Below are 15618 nucleotides of genomic sequence, written 5' to 3'. Positions count from 1 at the left end.
GCAACCTATTGGTGTATGGGGGATGGCTCTCCAACCAACTGAACCACGCTGGCCAGGGCCAAAGGCCACGCTTGGAGAATAAGCTGGATCCAGGGTTACATCTCCTTAGCTTTGTATTCCCAAGGCCTGGATGCAGTGTCCAGCAAAACGCAAATCCTCAGTGAGGTTTCTTGAATAAATAAATACGTGAATAAATATGAAACAAAGTCAAGTTCTTTTGGTTAATGTTGGGTGTAGTCCAAACAACCACTCACCCCCAGACTCTCCCCGGCACCCTACACACTGAATTGTATACCGATTTCCTAATTAGTTGAAAGTGAAAATATGGACATGCCCCCAGAGCAGTAAAACACCATCCAGCAATCTCCGTATGGACTATTTCACAACACTCATGCATTCTAGGCTGTGTAGGGACAAAATGATTCCAACTCAAATACAGTACAGAAAAAGCTTTTTAATGCGCTTTCCCCCCCACTCTGGCAAAAGAGCTTCAGAAAACATCCATCATTAAGTAGTTTTACAAATGGCACTTTTGGCTACATTAGAGGATTGGAGCCGAGTCCCCCGTGTTCTCATACGATAGGTTAGTAGTAGATCAGCTTTAGAACGCAACCCTTTCTTAGAATAAAAAACAGCAAATTTGTTCTGAAAGACAGGAAAACCGAAACCCTAAGGTCACTGCTTTAAAAATTTAGCATTTATTTCATGCTATACTACCTATTTTTACCTTATAATTTTAAGTGGTATGCTACAATTTTTAATAAAGGGAGAACATAAATTTCCATCTAATTTAAAAATAAACATATATTAAGTATATATATATATATTAATGCATCTGACAACAGCGGATGCTAACTTTGACGATGACCTTCATCTTGGCACACTGCACATTGGTCCTTTTGGTACTGAACTGATGTTACACCTGAAGTTCCGCCTTCAGTGAGTAAATCCATAGTCAGTGATAGAATAGACTCCAACTAATTAGCAAAACTGATCATTTATGAACAAAATAAAACGGGATTAATACTCGACGGGAGAGAATAGTTACTGTCGGCCCCCTAAGTAGGGCTTGAGTATCTGAAAACATGAGACTCCACTTCAAACTGAAAACTACGATTTTTGAATTATTCATTGCTACCACTCCAACACATTCACCTTTGAGCTGGCGTGAAGTTGATCACATCTAATCTACTCAGACATGGGTATCTTTTTCATGCTCCCCATCATTTGTCAACTAGTCCCCCCGATCAATTTATATCATTGTTTAATAGAGATGAAAAATAAAACATCGCATGATAGGATCAATCCAAAAGGCAACCGCATTTTCCTCTCCACAAACAACAGCATTAACAAACATGGCTTTCGGATTTGCACCGATGGCGCATACCACGCCAGTGAGGAAACAAAAACACTACTTCCATCTCCATCGCAAAAACACGAACACATGACACAGACACCCGAAAAACCAAAAGTTTTCTGGGAGCAAAAGCCATTTCAAGGGATTCTCAGTGAGCAAAACCTATACTGCGGCACACAGATGCCCGCCCACACTGAAACAGAAGTTCTTAGAAATACTGCTCACTGTTAATTTAGAATAATTCTTGGTGTTACGTTTAGGAATGCAGTTTCCAAATGTTAAAGCAGTTCTACTGTCAACATACCACACAAAACACTTATTTTTTAATGATATGATTTAACAACCTGAGTCCATTAAAATGTATACACCCTCCACCTGCACAGGTACCTGGCGCCATCTGCATTTGTAAGTGCCCCAAAGCCAAAGGCCCGTGTGCACCAAAATTTCCCTCTGCTGGAGGACACTAGACTGGAAAGGATGTAGGCTGGGGAGCAGGAGACTGGGGTTTGGCCCAGGCTCTGGACGCAATGAGATTTGTGAGTTAATGAGAGAGGCTTTTCCAGGCAAAGACAGAGAAGGAAGGGTACGCCAGGGAAGAGACACCGCATGTACAAAGGCTGCAGGGCATTAGATAGGCCCCCTGGAGGAGGGGGAGCATTCCCTCCAATTACAGTGTGAGGAGGTCACAGGTGGGCTGGAGGGGGAGCTAAAGTGAAGCTCTCTTGGCCTTACATAGAATTGTCTAGCATTTGGCCTTTAAACCAAGAGTGATGAGAGCGGAAGTAGAGGACCATCCCTCCTGCCCTCCCTTAACCTCCTTATTCACAAGACCAAAGACATCAAGGATGCTCTCAATCAAATAGATTTCACAGGCAGGCGGCTGTGGGGGGTAAATAAAGCCAGACACTCACTTCTCTGGGGCTTAGGTTGGCTAAAGGGAGGTGACATTATGCCAGGGTCCACGATGACAGGCTTCAGGGTGTGAGTAAAGTGTACAAGTAGCACACAAGAAGGTGCCATCTCTCAAAAGGCCTTCGGACTCCGGGGCATGGAAACCATTTAAGACTCATCTCTTAAAGACGTTATAAAAATCTTTTCCAGCGGAATGGTAAGGCCTCCCATTTATTGGTTGTGTGGGCCTTGGGCATAAGACTAATTAACCTCGTCACGAGTCGATTTCCTCAGCTGTAAAATGAGGGTAATGATCTTGACCTCACCAGTCAATAACAATAAGTAATGAATAGTTTTTAGCACAGCACGTGGTACAGACTAAACCTTCAACAGAAGGTCCCTAAAGGGGGAAAGGCTAGGGGTGGGGGTGACACGGGCTTGAACAAGACAGAAGCCCGTGTTTGTATCCAGGCTCCTATCACTTTGCACTTTATGCAGCTGGGTGAACTCAGAGACCACTTTAAACTTGCTCGGACTTAGCTTCCACATCCGAAAAGTGAGGATGATGATACCTACCTTGCAGGGTTGTGATGAGAACTAAGAGACATCATATTTGTTAAGATCTGTAGCACAGAGACTGGCAGACAGTGTAAACGCACATACGATAACATGGATGGAGATGATGATGTTTCTCAAATGCACATCGACAATATTAACATTGGCCATTGTATCTGACTTCAAAATCCTACTCTCCGACTACAGCTACAGGTCAGAAAAGTTGGATTGCACAAACACGGTGGCACCACCCTCCACATGGTGTGTGGGTTCCACCAGTACCAATACGTCATGATAGCCTCTCACAAAGAAATGGCTGAGGTACATCATTCACGTTTTATTTTGCTAATGCATAATAAGAAAGTAACTTCATCATTCAGAGCTCACTATATGAAATGAAAAAGAATTCAGTATTCCCTGACTCCCTAATTTGGCACTTTGAGGAATTTCCTCTATACACCAAGCTCCAAGATGCATTCTTTTCTAGATCAAAATAATAATAATGAGAAAGAAGGAAGCATGCATATATACAAGTGAGCTGAAAAGTCACAACACACAAGACTTGCTTTTGGTGAAAAATACCGCATTTGGGGGTGCAAAATGCGCCCCCATGTATAATGCGCCCCCACGGTTCTGTGCGCATCATACACGGGATTGTTAGGCCTGTGCTATGCAATCATTATACCCATGTATAAGCTCATCCTTATTCTTCCCTCAAAAAATTGAGCTCAAAGTCATATTATACATGGCAAAACACAGTAACCTCGCCAAATGAGCAGCATGTCATGTCCTTAGAATATGCTACACTCAAAAGCTAGTAGAAATGCAGGCCAAGAAGGCAATTTAGTTTCAAGTTTTCATCACATATGGGCCAAGTTCTAGGATACTTCACTTAAAAAGGGACAACCCTCAGAGTGAAATGTTGCCAGAGGCTTGATTCCGGATCATATGTGTACATACAAACCTCTCTGTTTTGACATTCAACACACTCAGCATTAACTCCAGAAGGCTGCGGGAGCGGACAGAACAAAATGCTTTAGGCTCAGACAGAGAAAACAGCAAACAGTTTTAAGTGGCATCTCCTCACCTACCCACCCATACCATCTCATCGCTTTTGTTTGTCAACGTATGTTGAAAACATATGTCTAGTTAAAAGTTGATACTAAAGGCAAGAATTAAGAAAAAGCCACTTTTTGTTGGCTTTTTAAAGCACTCGAATGCTGTAGAACCTCCTTCAAAATGCTAATTAGCAGACATCACTCCTTTGTCGCTTTAATGTGAAGCTCAGTGGAATCTAGGTTCTCTAATAAGCACTTCCAAGCTCATTTTGGTGAGGCTACACTTTAGAGTCTGTAAAAACTACACTATTGACCCCCTACAAAGGGGATTTTAGCATGTAGCTGTTTTGGCTAGAGAAGCATTTCAACCACTTTCTGCAAAACTAAGATATAAAAACAATGGATGAGAGCTACGAAGAGCGATTCTACCCAGTCAGAAAATTCTGTGTCTCAAATATGTTCTACACTGACACGAGCTGTTGTTTTTAAGGTGCATTACCCAGTCCTTCCACATTCAAACAGTGTATGGAACTCGAATGAGGATGTGTGTACACGGAGAAAAGATCTGTGTGTCCAAAGCCACCCGCGGGCACGGAAGTCTCGTCCTTGCATTGCTCTGTGTTGTTTTGGCATGGCTCGTCCGCAGGCCACTCGAGGGGCCCGCACCCCCGCTCAGCACTCCAACTCCTCCATGACCTCCATGACGATGGTCCGCGGGCCCGTCAGAATCAGGTTGCTCACGGTCCGGTAGTCTACGTGCAGCACGTTGAGCCCGTTGACAGAGACGACGAACTGGCAGACCTGAAGGCAAGATGAAGGAAAAGCATCTGTTATGGCTCCTGGCTGTCCCCAGTCCTCTCACAGAGGCACTGTGCGGTTCTCACAGGTCACGCCATCCTTAAAATACCCAGCCACCCCAGCTGGCAACAGCAGTTCAATCTTTTCCAAGAAACTGCACTTTTCCTGGAAGGCAATATAATGGAGAAAGCATTTGTTGTAGAGTTTTAACAAAATTGGGTTTAAATCCTAACTCGGCAACTTACTAGCTTCAGCCAGGTATTTGCATTTCTGAGCTTTCTTTTCCTCAAGTCTAAACTGGGGATGATTAAAAGTAATGGCAATAATTCCACCTGTAAGATTGTTTTAAGAACTAAATGGGGTAAAGTATGTGAAGCTTCTACCACAGTGCTCTGAACCTATGGGGTACTCAGTACATAGTCACAGTATTTATGGCTGCTATTATTCCTTTGGAGCCAATGTATAGGGGGACCCCATGGCCTGGTGTTCCCAGGACAAGTCCTCTTTCATTCCTGTTGTTCCTGCATAACTATTAGTAGTGCCTCCTTTGACTTGCCAAGGTGTCCTAGTTGAGAAACAATGAGAGGCCCCTCTGGATATGTGACGGGGTGCTTGATACTGACCCACAGCCACTGCCCCAAATGAAAGCACTTCTCATGAAGTTCATGGTGGCAGCAGGTGCTGGGCGCATTTCATTCAGCTGACACGCGTGAACAGATGCTGTATCTGCTGTGTGTCTGAAGATGTGGATATTCAATATGAGCGACTTGGTTATGTTCATTCAAATAGAAAAATGGAGAAAACACAGATCTCCAGCTGTCAGTGACAAGAGCAAAACAGAATCAAAGAGACTATAAGTCCATACAGTGCCTGGCACATAGTAGGTACTTTGTTGGAGGTGGAATAATACCCCAACCCTCAAAGATGGCCATGTCCCAATCCCCAGAACCTATAAATACGTTAGTTTCTATACGGCAATGGGGAATTCAGCTTACAGATGGAATTGGGTTGCTAAGCAGCTGATTTTCACAGAGGAATCACCCTGGGTTATTCAGGTGGGCCCAGTGTAATCACAGGGATCCTTATAAGAGAAATTATCCCTTCACTTAACTGGGAAAATACGAGAATAAAAAGGAGGAAAGAGAGGAAGACAAATGGGAAAAGGGAAAGAAGGTGGGGACAGGGGAGGGAATGGGGAAGGTTTGGTTGAGACTGGTCAACTTAATGATGTCCCCCATGTCTGTTGTTCTGCTGTTATGGTAATGTTTCTTTAGGTACAACGCCTGAGTAATTCATGCGCACACCTGCTCCCGATTATTAATTATTTAACATTAACTCAAATGTTGTGAAAATGCGGAAACTCTTGAAAACCATCATTTGGACTTGCCAAATGGGAGGGCAGAAGTTGCCGGGTGAGCTCACACCCCACCTCACCCTGCACCTGCGCTCAGGGATGAGGTGTGCCTGTGTCTTTGAACACCACCTTCAGCACTGAGTCTCAACCGGAACTGTATCCTATCCCTCCCATACAGTGCTTGTCTAACAGATCAATATTAGGAAGTTAGGAAATCCAGATTTTTTTTTCAGTTTTTATTACAGTGAAAAAACTTTATTTTGTTTCTTTACATATTACACAATTTGTCAATAATTTTTAGTTTACTGGTCCCCATCCGATCTTCAACTGGACCTGATTATGATTATAATCATTGTACCATACCCATGAAAGTAGGAGATGTGTCTAGGGTGTGTTCTAAGGAGGCTCCCAGTTTTGAAGCTGAATGATTGAAAAACGAAAAGTTATTACCAACCTATTGGGACTAATAGCAAAGAATGATTTAATACATGTGAGGTTACGTGTCCCCTGTATAAAGGAACCACCTGTGTTGACAAATGGTCCCCCCTCATCAGTTTAAACATAATGCGAAGTAATATTTTTAGTTAACCTCACTCTGAAGTTTGCTCTAGATTTTATAATCACTGCTAATTATTTTGCATGAAAACAGAGAGAAAATTATAGCCATTGACTCCAGCAGTTAACTGGGTGTTAATGGAACGTCATTTTGCATTGTGGTCAGAGAATGTGCTTGGCGTGATTTCAATCTTCCTGACTTGGTTGAGGCTAGTTTTCTGACCCATCATGTGCTCTACCCTTGAGAATGTTCCATGTGCACTGGAGAAGAATGCAAAAAATCTGATGATCTGGGTTGAAAGGCTCTGTAAATGTCAATTATGTGCATTTGGTCTGCTGTGTCATTTAAGGCCACACACACACACACACACACACACACACACACAGTACAAGTTCTGGCCTTTTTAGAACAGTCTGAAGATCTAATGATACCACATCTGGATGGCACTTGGCAATGGCTGAGAAAGGGTTACTCCCTTCTAGATGGGCACATTTTTCTCATTTCTTACCACTTTCCATTCAGTTCAAGTGGCAACTTGAACTGAATTTTATTAAAAATAAAATAAAATAAAGGTTATTTGTTTTCATTTGTGTGTGTATGTGTGTGAACACACACTCATTTTTCAAATACCAAATTTTGTGACTAACTTACTCTTTTATAAAATAAAGCTGATTCAATGCTATCTAGGCATACAGACGGCCCTACCCCTGCAGGTCCACAGGTCTCCAGAGCAGCAGAGAACAGGGGTGGGGTTGGAGCGAAAGCACCACTCCTGTCCTATCCCCCTTCCCTGTGCCACACCACCTGAGCACTCCTCCGGGAGTACCAAGATTATGGGAGGACACCTAGGGTGCTGGGGGAAAAAACAATAGCATTTTGTACCAGCTAGTGTGTGGAGAACTTAAATAAAAATAAAAATTTAAATAGCTCAGTCCTTGCCTTCGTGAAGCTTATAATCTAATTCAGGAGGAAGAGTATTGTAGGTTGGATCCTTTTCAAAGCAGAAGGCAATTCCTCAATACATTTTGTTGTTTATAAAAAACCCATTGTTTCCCAGGCACCAATCCAGGTACTTTATCCACTTTACTGAAAATCCTCCTAATAGCCATAGGTGACATCTGTTGGGTTTGGGCCATACAGCTGCCATTCTGCTGAAAGCAACCTGGTATCTTTTTTGGGTACCGCCTTTCTCCTGTGGTGGGCAATAGGGATGGGAATGCCAATCAAGGTGCCCTCCTGTATCCTTGGGGTCACCTGACCCAACTTTGGCCAATCAGACTCTCTCCTGGACCACTGAACCTGGAGCTGAGCAACACAGGAGACAAAGTTTATTTCCTCTTGGGACTTAGCGCCCCAGATCAGCCCTGGTTCCTGTCCTTTACCGAGCTAGGTTCTCTAGACTGCTACTTTACTGATACCTTCCAATCACTTTCATTTTTCCCCCTTATAATAGCTATTTTCTATCATTGGCAATCCATGATCTGCAATACAATCCCTATAAAAAAACCCCTGCATCTTAGAGTGGTTATTTGTGTAGGGTCACACAACTAAATGCCGCATCTGGAATTTGAACCCCACACGATGCTGCAGCCCTCCATAAATACAAATTAATCAAGTACAGTATCTACATATGTAAGTGTGAGGAAGTCTAGGTCCTCTCAGATACAGGGGTGGGCAAAGCAGGTTTACAGTGGCTCGGATGGGAAAAGACATGCAGGTTATGATGATTGTAACAGCTTAATTAACTCAAAAGAAGGCCACAATTTTCTCAGTTTAAGGTTGGGTTGCCTTAAATCGTGATCAATTTCCACAATTTAAGGTTGGGTTGCTTTTTGTGTCACTTAAAATCCTTAACAATATGTAAACTGAGACATTTATTTCAACTTGTTTCCTTGAATGAGGCAAAGGGAACTTTATCACGCCTGTTTTCAAGATAGTATTTTTAGAGTCAGGCTGTTAGGGGAGACGTCATTTCTCCCTACGTGGTCCCAGCAGCTGCTGCGGTTCCAGCAGTGCCGATGTCCTGTTACTAACGATGTGCAAAATGATCTAGAAGTACAGGTAGAACTCTGTCACACATTTAGTTATAATGGACTTTGAATTAGCATCTACGGTACACTATGTTCTGCAAATAAACATATTACAAGTAACTGCAGGAAGTGCACAGCCTGAGAAAATTATTTTCCTTCTATATTCAAAAGCAAATACATGCAGACAACAGAACATGTGATGACCTCCAAATAGATCTTCCTTAGGTACATATTACCTCCTACCTGGGCTCAGGAGACTCAGATGCCAACCATAGGTGGTAATGAGAATCCATGTGAGGATAAGATGCATTTTTCCTGCTTTATCAGATCTGTTTGCAAAGATTTGATTACAATTCTCTCATTTCCCCAGCTCACAGACAAGAAATCATTCATGAGCTCATGTAGCTTCTCTAAACTCAATCTACAAAAAACACAGCAGCTTAACTTCTTAAAGGAGGGATATGGCGGACATTATCCTGAATGGAAAGGAAGAATAAAACCTTCTTAAGTCACAGGTAAGTGATGTCTCTGAGCAACAGGGCACTGGAGAAAAGTGCTACAACCCACAGTAGGTCTGGAAAGAGTTAACAGGACAAGGGAGGCAGGACTCGGCACATTTCAGGGTGTGATCAGTTGGGATAAATACCTAGGCTGAACGCCATCCAGCCTTCCTCCTGATAAGGAGCCAAACCAACCAAATAATCTTGCTTCTAATTCCTCTCCCTGAGCCAGTCCTGGCAGATGTCTGACAACCTCCGGACAGACTGAATGCCCACGGGATTGTGCAACTGTGCACTAGTTTTTGTGTGGCTGGAGAGAGATCACAATTATTCAGTTGTTTCATCCAAAGTGGGAGTGAGGCCGGGGAGAAACCCTACACCTAGAATTACATAAGTGTCTTCTCGCTGCTATGGAAATCTGTGTCCACCAAGACATTTCCTGGAAATGAATGTGCCCATGTGTTCATGTGAATGCTACCTTGGTGCCTCTCTCTCTCTCTCTCTCTCCCTCTCTCTCCTTGAAAGAAAAAGAAGGATTAGAGGTTAAGGTTGCTTGGACTAAACATTTAGCAAGACAGAGACCAAGAGAGACAAGGTTCCAGAGACAGAAAGTCACAAAAAGAAGAGGTAAAGACACAGAGATGCAGGAAGCACTGAGTCCTGGTGAGGAGGGTGTGGAATGCTATCTAATCAAATGACACAGAAAGCAGAACCAAGGTATTAAGGGCAAGTCAATACTTAAACTCTCAACCAAACAGAACATTTGGGTGTATTCTAGAAATCATCTTATCAAGCTCCCATGAAAAGTAGAATTTTCTGCAAATCCATGCCAGGCATCCAGCCTATTTTACTTAAACGCTACTTATGACAGGAAAGGCACCAATTAATGAGAAAGCTTCGGCCAGGGTGGGGGTGGGGGGTGCAGCTGCATGTTAGAAGGTACAGTGAACCCTATTCAAACCATTTTCACTTTTCAATTGCTTAGTGAAAAGTGTACACAAATATAAAATAATGGCCCTCAAATTGTAGTGCAAATATGAGTCACATTTGGGGGCTTGTTGAATATGTGAATTCTCAGATCTCACCCAAGACCTACCAAACCAGAGTCTTTAAGGGGGGTGGCTGGCAAGAACCTACATTTTCATTGAATATATCAGGTTATTCTAATAAAACACTATGTTGAAAAGCAGTTCTGTAAAGCATACACTAATTTTTTCCTACCGAAAGTTACTTTAAATGCTCACCCTGATAGGGGACTCAAGACTTGGAAAATTTTAGCTTAAGGTAAAAAGTTATGAGTCTAGCAAATAATGTGTATGTTAAAGCTTTTGTTTCAGAAACTACAGATAAGGCCCATCCTGGTTCCAGGGGGGAAAAACAGCCAACCTCCTGGGGCACTGATAGAAGATTACCGCCTGGGGACATCCGAACCTTTGTTCCAGGGAGAGCAGACGACCACCCTTGGGATCAGCTAACTGCCCAGGACAGGGATGTTGCAGCTTCTGAATCTCAAAGCCCTCACTGCACTGTTTGTCCTTCCCCACCCCCTTATAAAATATTTGGCCAGGAAAGAGAAGGGAAGATGGTTTGTTAGGGTATGAACCTGCCATCTTCTCGGATCACCGGCCATCTGAATAAAGCACTCATAAAAGATTCAATCGCTGTCATTGCTTATTGGATTTGGTAGTGACAGGCAGCCCGAATGCCGGTGTCTTTTCCAGTTACAGCCCCACACCTGTTAATATTATAATAATGCATTCTATGACCACAAGCATTAACAGCCTGGAGGATAAAAGCGAGACTGACATTTCAGTTTTCATCATAATTATTACTTTTCTGAAGTCTATTATTTTTAGAACCACATTTTGCTACCCTGTAGACTTCAAAATTAATAATAACAATGTATAAAATGCAGAAGTTCAGAACTATCATCAGAGATAATACCCAAGTTGCTCAAAACAACACCAAAAATAACCAGAGCTGCTGGCACCTTAGAGCCACAGACTTTTAAAGCCACACGCAAGCCGCTGTCTTCCCATTGTTGATGTGGCACATACACGCCACGCCCAGACCTGCTGTGCGGGAGGGCGGAGCCTTCTGAGAGCCCGAGCACCAAAAACCAAAGAAGGCTGAGGGTGAACTAAAGCAATGAAAGTCATGAGTAGATGAAGAAATATTTGAAAGCATGAACATTTCAAGTTCAGGAAGAAAAGGTTATATTTTGGTTGTTCTCATTTCTTTAAACCTTGCTCCAAATCATACACTCTGGTTTTCATAATCTGACATATGAGCCTGTAAAAGCAAGAGCATAAACATGTAAAGAAAACTCTGCTTTTCGATGGAGGATTTGTTATTTCTCTTGTTAGCCAGGCCTATGAAAGCCTGGCCATTCCTTTGGACCATACACCTAGACCACTCCTTTTGTTTTATATTTTGGGGGCAGGGGGTCATTACCTAACTTCTTCCTGCCCAGCTATATTGAGATACAACTGACACGCAGCACTGTGGAAGCTGAAGGTGTGCAGCCATAGCTTCTTAGGTTACCACTTGCCAGGTTATCACGAGCAGCGCTCTAGGAGCTAGAAGAACATCTAATGTTTTCCCAGAGTTCTTTACTCGCTTGAAATTTCCAACATAATCTGTGAGGTAGGGATTATTACTATTGTTATTATTTTTCCTATTTCACAGTCAAAGGCCCAGATTCAGAGAAGGAACCGGAGCTAGTAAGTAGTAGAGCCAGGATTTTAACTACAAACTGCTATCCTTCAGCCCCCGGCTACTCTTCCTCCAGCTCACAGATAATCAGCGCCCCTAAAATCGGCACTGCCGCCACGTGCATGAACACCCCGCCTGGTATCTAAGCGCCCCTTACACACCGAACTTCTTAAGAACGTGGCGTTGGGTACTTTCCTCCTCCGTCTTTGAAAACGGAGGAATGTTCACCAGGACATCATTCTCACCACCGCCGTCATCATGAGCAGGGAAGAACACGGCTGGGAGTAGAACGAGGGCATTTTTACTCTTTTAGAATAACTCGGGCAGATCTCTCCATCTGGGCCGGCCCTGGTGGGGGTAAGGTCATCGTATTCGCCTCAACCAGTGTCCAAATAACCACGTTTCTTTATCACCTGCAGGGGAAGGGGAAGCCCCCTGTCACTGCAGGAAGCTCCGGTCTCCCGCTAGATGGAGGCGAGGATTCACGGCTCTTATGAAGATGTGAAAGGTTCCAGGAGGGAAGACATAACACGGATGTGGGATGCGCAATCGCTCTGGGTAACCACGTTGCACATAATTCAGCCAGCAAGCCCCAAACCACACCGTTTGTCATGGTGATTGCATCACCACATCGGTGCTCGTCCTGACGTCACCAGTGCCACCCACATGCCCCTTCTGGTGTGCCGTCTCTGCTTCACAACAGTGGCAGACTCAGTACACCGTCTCCCTCTGCGGGAGGCGAGAGTGTTGGCGTCGGGTGACCAGTGTAGCATGGGCGTTACCTCGCCCAAGGGGAGGCAGCCCCTTCAGTCGCCTACAAAGCTTAGCTAACCCACAGCAAAAACGGGTTTCCTAAAAAGTTTGTCTCCAGGGATCCTCTCCTTCCTTCCCTCCTTCCTTCCCCCCTTCCTTCCTTCCTTCCTTCCTCCCTCCCTCCCTCCCTCCCCAGCAAGGATTCCCGAGAGGGTCAAGTTACGCAGAGACCAATGGAGGAAGCACCGGGAGATAAGTTCTAGCCTCGGCTCTGCACCCAGGGAGCTGAGTCATTTTGAATCACTTTGAGTCACTCTGAGTCACTTCGCTTCTCCAAGCATCTGATAAGTTGAGCTGAAAATTTTTATATTTATTAGGGACTTGCAGTTCTAAATTTCTATGCAAACCTCCCCCCTGCCACACACACACACACACACACACACACAAAACCCCACCCACTTCTGTTTATTACTGACTGAACTATTAACAACTTTTGTTCACTGGCTACTGACGTGCCAAGAACTAGGCTAGGAGTGTGCATGCATTAAATGTGGAAAGGAGACGTTATTTTAGATATTCACACTCAAGTTCAGAACGATACAAATAAAAGAATGTAAGGCGAGACTCTGTCTCAAGCGCTTACATGGTTTAGATATATAAACAATAACAACAAAAAAGACACATTATTAATCTACGTTCTGTTAAGACACTTAAGTACAGTAGTATTGATATAGGCACACAGACCAATGAGGCAGAGTGGAAAGCTCAGAAATGGACCCTCACACAGGGGCATCTGACGCAGGACAAAGGACGCCCTGCGGAAAACAGGGACATGTGAGCCCTGGCCAGGCGGTTCACTTGGCTGGAGCGTTGTCCCAAACACCCGAAGGTGGTGGGTTTGATTCCTGGTCAGGGCCACATACAAGAAAGAAGCAACCGATCAATGTTTCTCTCTCACATCAACGCTTCTCCCCACCCTCCTCTAAAACCAATAAACATATCCTTGGAGAAAAAAAGGGGGACATTTTATAATGATAAAAGTTTCAATCTATCAAAAAATTTACAATTACAAATACTTGTACCTAACACATGTATGTACCAAACATACATGCCTAAAAAAAAGCCCCAAAACACATAAACCCAAATCCACAGAATTGGAGGGATACACAGACAATTCAACAATAATAGGTCGAGACTATTCTGCTCCCCTTTCAATAAAGGATAGAACATTAGGCATAACCCATGTCACACACCCAGCAATTCCACTCCTAGACGTGTGTCTAATACTACAATCACAACATGATTAACTTACATAAACCTCAAAAGCAGACAACTAATCTATGGTCTTAGAACTCCTGGGTAACAGCTCATTTTATAATAGCTTGAGGTATACATACATAATTTGAAAAAATCATTTGTACGTGTTCTATGTAGTGCGATAAAAGTAGTTTTAAGCCACCCTTTATAGTGTATTAGTTATGTGGCTGGGCAAGTTACACCTTCTTTGAGTATATGTGACTCCTCTGTAAAATGCCGACCAAGTTTATTATGAGGAGCATGTCTGATTAACCACACCCAGGGCTGAATCCCAGTGAACGTTAAATGCGCGCTGGTTTTCCTCTTCTGCCCCTTTTCCTGCACCGTCTCTCCCTTTCAAACGGTCCAGCGAATGCAGATTGTTGAAAAACACAGAAACCACTGCATGGGTCCATACCCAAGAGGGTCAGTTTGGGTGTTGGTTCAGGAAATAGAAATGATGTTGAGTTGGAGTTATTCATTCAGAATGAAAAATAATAAAAATAAAAATAAAACCAACGCAGGGCAATAAGAACGAGATTCCTCCCACCCACGAGCAGCCTGCAAGGACAGAGGCTCCAGGAGTCACTGTAAACCAGCAACACAACTCTAATGAACAGAGCTGTGGAACTGGATTAAGGCATCCCTAGCCCTGTCTAGAAGATACGCACTCCAACAAAATTGCTTCAGAACTGAGGGAGTCGTGCAGTGTAAGTCGGCTCATGAATGGTCCTTCACCAAAGAGACATAGTCTGAGTCAAGATTTGCTCGTGACATCTGCACAAAGAAGTCCTTATATCGCCCTGGCTGGTGTAGCTCAGTGGATTGAGTGCAGGCTGCGAACCAGGCATCGCAGGTTCAATTCCCAGTCGGGGCACATGCCTGGGTTGCAGGCCACGGCCCCCAGCAACCGCACATTGATGTTTCTCTCTCTCTCTTTCTCCCTCCCTTCCCTCTCTAAAAATAAATAAATAAAATCTTAAAAAAAAAGAAGTCCTTATATCTATAGTATGCTTCACGTTCACAAAAATGTCCATGGTCAGCGTGGACACTACTGAGGACTTCTGGTCACTGCTGGAGTAAGTGAACCGTGGGTCTACGTAGTCCCTAACAGCCCTCCCTGACCACAGGAAAGAATGCTTGGGGGGAAACAAAGAAAAGAAAATGTGCAGCTGTGGCTTCAGTCCCATAAATCTCTCCACCAAATATGCAACTGGCTGGGGAGCGAGGCCGTGGGAGGAGGCCGAATCCAGTCCCCGGACAAACGCAGGGTTCTCTCTCCCGAGAATTACTGACTTCCTCGGAGCTGGGTGCCCTGGGAGCATGCTGCACGGCGATGCGGTTCCCCAAAGAACAGACTGTGCAATTAGCCTTGACGGAAAGCCAACTACTTGTAAGCATGACTCTCTTTCACAATAAAACAATAAAAAGCAACTCTAAAGACTTTTTGCCTGAAATTGAGCAATTCGAAGTGCCGGCTGGTTTCGCACAGAAACTGCCTTTCCAGCCCCGGCGGAGCAAAGGTCTACTTCAGAGCCAGGCCGAACTCCGGTCCCCTCTGCCCAGTTGTTGGCGGTGATGGAGGTCAACCAAAGGGAGACCGTGGCGCGCTTCAAGCAGAGGAAGCTGTGTGGGGAACCCTGGTTCAGTCCATAGCACTCAGACTCCACAGATTAGGAGGAAACTTGCCTTCCTGGGATTCTCTCTGGAGTCATGGGTCAGGCAGAATGGAGGGTGGTGGCTTGTGCTGGCGGC

General features: G+C 44.1%; 1 protein-coding gene across 1 annotated transcript in view; it reads right to left on the bottom strand.

The window, feature by feature from the left end:
* Nucleotides 1–439: 439 nt before the first annotated feature.
* DEPTOR (DEP domain containing MTOR interacting protein) overlaps nucleotides 440–15618 on the bottom strand; it is a 119635-nt gene continuing 104456 nt past the window's right edge. The window contains exon 9 of the mRNA XM_028533961.2: nucleotides 440–4662. Within this exon, the coding sequence (XP_028389762.1) occupies nucleotides 4534–4662 (129 nt within the window). The 3' untranslated portion in view covers nucleotides 440–4533. The remainder of the gene's footprint in view (nucleotides 4663–15618) is intronic.

The sequence above is a fragment of the Phyllostomus discolor genome, chromosome 7 (genome assembly GCF_004126475.2).
Source record: "Phyllostomus discolor isolate MPI-MPIP mPhyDis1 chromosome 7, mPhyDis1.pri.v3, whole genome shotgun sequence".
Taxonomy (NCBI): Eukaryota; Metazoa; Chordata; class Mammalia; order Chiroptera; family Phyllostomidae; genus Phyllostomus; species Phyllostomus discolor.
Note: the sequence above shows the minus strand (reverse complement) of the source record. Positions and strands in the feature narration are given on the sequence as shown.